The sequence below is a fragment of the Pundamilia nyererei genome, unplaced genomic scaffold (genome assembly GCF_000239375.1).
Source record: "Pundamilia nyererei isolate P.nyererei 1_Seehausen unplaced genomic scaffold, PunNye1.0 scaffold00030, whole genome shotgun sequence".
Taxonomy (NCBI): domain Eukaryota; kingdom Metazoa; phylum Chordata; class Actinopteri; order Cichliformes; family Cichlidae; genus Pundamilia; species Pundamilia nyererei.
In genome coordinates, this window is record NW_005187431.1 from 165,799 (window position 1) to 169,139 (window position 3,341).

The 3,341-nt window shown below is 41.8% G+C and overlaps 1 protein-coding gene across 2 annotated transcripts in view; it reads left to right on the forward strand.

Moving 5' to 3' along the window:
• The window catches only part of vps50 (VPS50 subunit of EARP/GARPII complex), a 116,462-nt gene that overhangs the window by 45,404 nt on the left and 67,717 nt on the right, over positions 1-3,341 (forward strand). For both annotated transcript variants that reach the window (XM_005728723.1, XM_005728724.1), the window contains exon 12: positions 356-496. In XM_005728723.1, coding sequence (XP_005728780.1) covers positions 356-496 — 141 coding nt within the window. The remainder of the gene's footprint in view (positions 1-355; positions 497-3,341) is intronic.

Genomic DNA, 3,341 nt, shown 5'->3' on the forward strand with positions numbered 1-3,341 from the left:
CTGCTAGCTCTGCCGAAACACAACATGCGTCACCAACATGTCTGTCTGTCAATGTGTTTTTCTGCAATTTCCTTATGACTTCATTAATTACCTTTTACAGCAGCAAACTACACTTAAAAAAACAAAAAAACAACAACTTTGACTGGAACACTGCAGTTCCCAGAGTACGCGGCTATCCTCATTTTCCTTTGTGCCATAGTGTGAAACTAGAAATATTAAGTATACAATATGTGTTCCAAGAAGTGTGATTTGCAATTTCCCTGCTGTTTACCTTTTCACAGAGCCACACTGGCAGACTGACAGTGACATCTTGGTGTAATAGTTTTCATAACAGTGTGTTTGGCTCTCTCTGCAGACTGCTATGGACCAGTTACACATGCACTTCACCCAGGCCATCCACAACACAGTGTTCCAAGTTGTGCTGGGATACGTGGAGCTGTGCGCCGGCAATGCCGATACCAAGTTCCAGAAGATGCAGTATAAGGACCTGTGCACGGTAAGGAGCTGGTGCTATCTGTTTGTTCAGTGTTATGAGCGGCTTTTTTGCTATATAAAGGATTAAGTCCGCTTCAGCTGGTTAGCGCGAAAGCCTTTTTCTTTTAGTCAGTATGATGAGATCCTGAATAAAGCATGAAACCAGTGCGTTGTGCTGGATACACAAATACTTACTCGAATACGTTCTTATTCTCTTGCAGTGGTTTGTCAGATTTTCGTAAAAGTTGAATTAAGGAGGAGAGAAGAGCACGGAGAACATGATTGAAAGTAAAGAAGTTATTACTTCAGTGAGAAGCATAGTGTATTGTAGCCTTTCACTGTGAGATAATTAATCTTGGTCACAATACAGACTCAGTGCACTGCAGCAGCAGCAGTGCTTTTTACTTGGGGGAGGGGGTCTCTATACTGGCCCACATTCCTCAGATCTCGCTCTGTCTGTCTTTTTCTTTCCATTCAGATCGAAATAAATCACATTTCATGCCCAGCAAGCCAACTTGGCCAATTCATCATGAACATGCCGGGAGTGAGTTACACTCTCACCCAAGGGTATCAAGGAATGCTCTTAGTTATTGTAATCAAAATATTTTGGCTAGAAAATGCAAACTTTCTGAATGGAGAGATACCACTAGAAGTGGGGGGCGGGGTGCCACAACTTCATCTCACATAGCACCGGAAAGATGCTGAAATGTAACTGTGATCTGACGGAGCTCATTCATCCACAGAAGGACTACTTTATCAAAAAAAAACAACAAAGTTCACTCTATAAACCTGCAGTCTGTGTGCAACAGCTGACCTGTCAGGTGTGTAGAAGAGCACAGGACATTGTTGGTAATGTTTATGCTGCTGTGCCGCCTGTTTAAAGGCACATTAAGAAGCTTTTATTGTATTGTTTTACTGCTGCGGTCTGATGTTGCAGGGTTTATCGTTGTTAAAGAAAAGTGCCACTCAGGACATCTGCTGCTGCTTCAGAAAACCCAGATTTCAATCAAAAACACCTGATTCGTATCATTTCCCAAAGTTTTTTATCAATCGTATTCAAAGTTCACAACAATATACGAGGCCTTGGGGGACATGAGCACCTAGGTTGGCTAATTTGACCTTGACCTTCACTATTAGTACCCAAGGTCAAAATTGAAAATTTCGAGAAACCATATCGAGGTATCCTTCACATAAAAAGGCATGGAGAGAGCTGTGCAACACACTTTTAATGTTTTCAGTACGGTCCCCTACCACATGATAATAACGCCATAAAATCCTTATAAAACATCAAAGCTTCGGTATAGCCATTTACTTTGTGGGGGAGTTATGCTCTCTGAGTGCTCTTTTGTGTTATTATTTATCACCATATAGTTATCACCCTGAGTCACATTAGTGTTTTGACCGGCATTTCAGTATGTAGCAGATACATTAAAGGTGAATGGCGGCTTTGGAGAGCTGCTGAGTAAAGTACTGCAGAAATGTGAAAAAACAAAGAGAAAATAAACACTCCATGCTGCTCGGCTCACTGTAAAAAAGTAACTTTACTGTCTGTAAAGAGCTTTTTTAAAGCTCGTCTGGCACATTAATGCGGCACAACCCCCACTGCCCTCCTACGCTACATGTTAAGGTCACCTCTGTTACATTAAAATGTCATTTGTGAGGACTCTCTTAGCTCATATTGCCAGCTAATTCACCGCGCCTCACTGTCCTGACAACCTTGATATAGCTCGAGCGTCTCTCTCTCTCTCTCTCTCGAGACACAGAGTTGGTATTTTGTCAGTATTGGAGGTGACGTGACATCCTCAGAAAATATGTCCTCACGCCTGGCCTGCAACATAGAGGGTAAAGCATATGAAGGTATAGATGAAGGTTATCCCAAGCCTTATCTGAGGATACAGTTTCTCCTTATACGTCTGCTGTTGCTGTGGATTCCTCCCTGGTCCTTTGGTGTTTGAATGCACAGCTTTTACCCAGGGTATTTCCTGTATGCTTATATACACCATGGCCTGTCCTTTACCTCTTACCTTTGAGCTACATGCGCTTGCTTTCTGTTTTCATCTCTTCCACCCCTTTTTCCTGTGTGTTTCTCTCTGTTTATGCATGTTCTTCCACCCCTGCTGGTAGATGGCCTGAGAGGAGCTTATTTTCCTGTCTGTAAAGGGGTTCCAGGTCAAAGATTATTTTGGATGAATGTGTTCCTTCAGCCATTTGAAAGGCGACTGCTTGTATGTAGGAATTTTTTTATACACAGTGAAAAAAATCATTCTTCCTTCAAGACATAACTGATTTTATTCGTTTTAGTCTTCTTCCTTGCCTCCTTTTTTTCTAATCCGGACCAAGCAACTATTTATTATACCTCTCAGTCACGATACACATAAAACTGTGCACATCCTACTGTTTACTTCCGTTTGATGGAGTCTCTGTCAGCATATTGTGTCGCCTGAATGGTTCCACTCACAATACGAGCACACTATGGGTGAGTGTAGGTACACTTCAGAGAGTGTACCTACACTCACCCATTGAAGAGTTCTGAGGATGTTGTTACGGTCTTCTGTTCGATATGGCAGCTCATTCAGAAACACCCAAATGGAGAGGCATGTGAGCACCCACGTGCAGTTCCTTTGCTTCAATGACACCATATGAAGATCAAGTGTTTTGTTTTGACTCCTTACATTAGGTTATTTTATTTAGTGCACTTATATCTGCATTTGAAAATGTCAAAAGGACAATTCATTGAAGTACCTATTTGAAATATATGCCTATAGCTTATGTGGTTCATGCACAAGCTGCAGTGAGGTGCTCTTGAAGAGGTACTGAAAATCTAAAGAAAGTTTGTCCTCTCTCTCTCTCTCTCTCTCTCTCTCTCT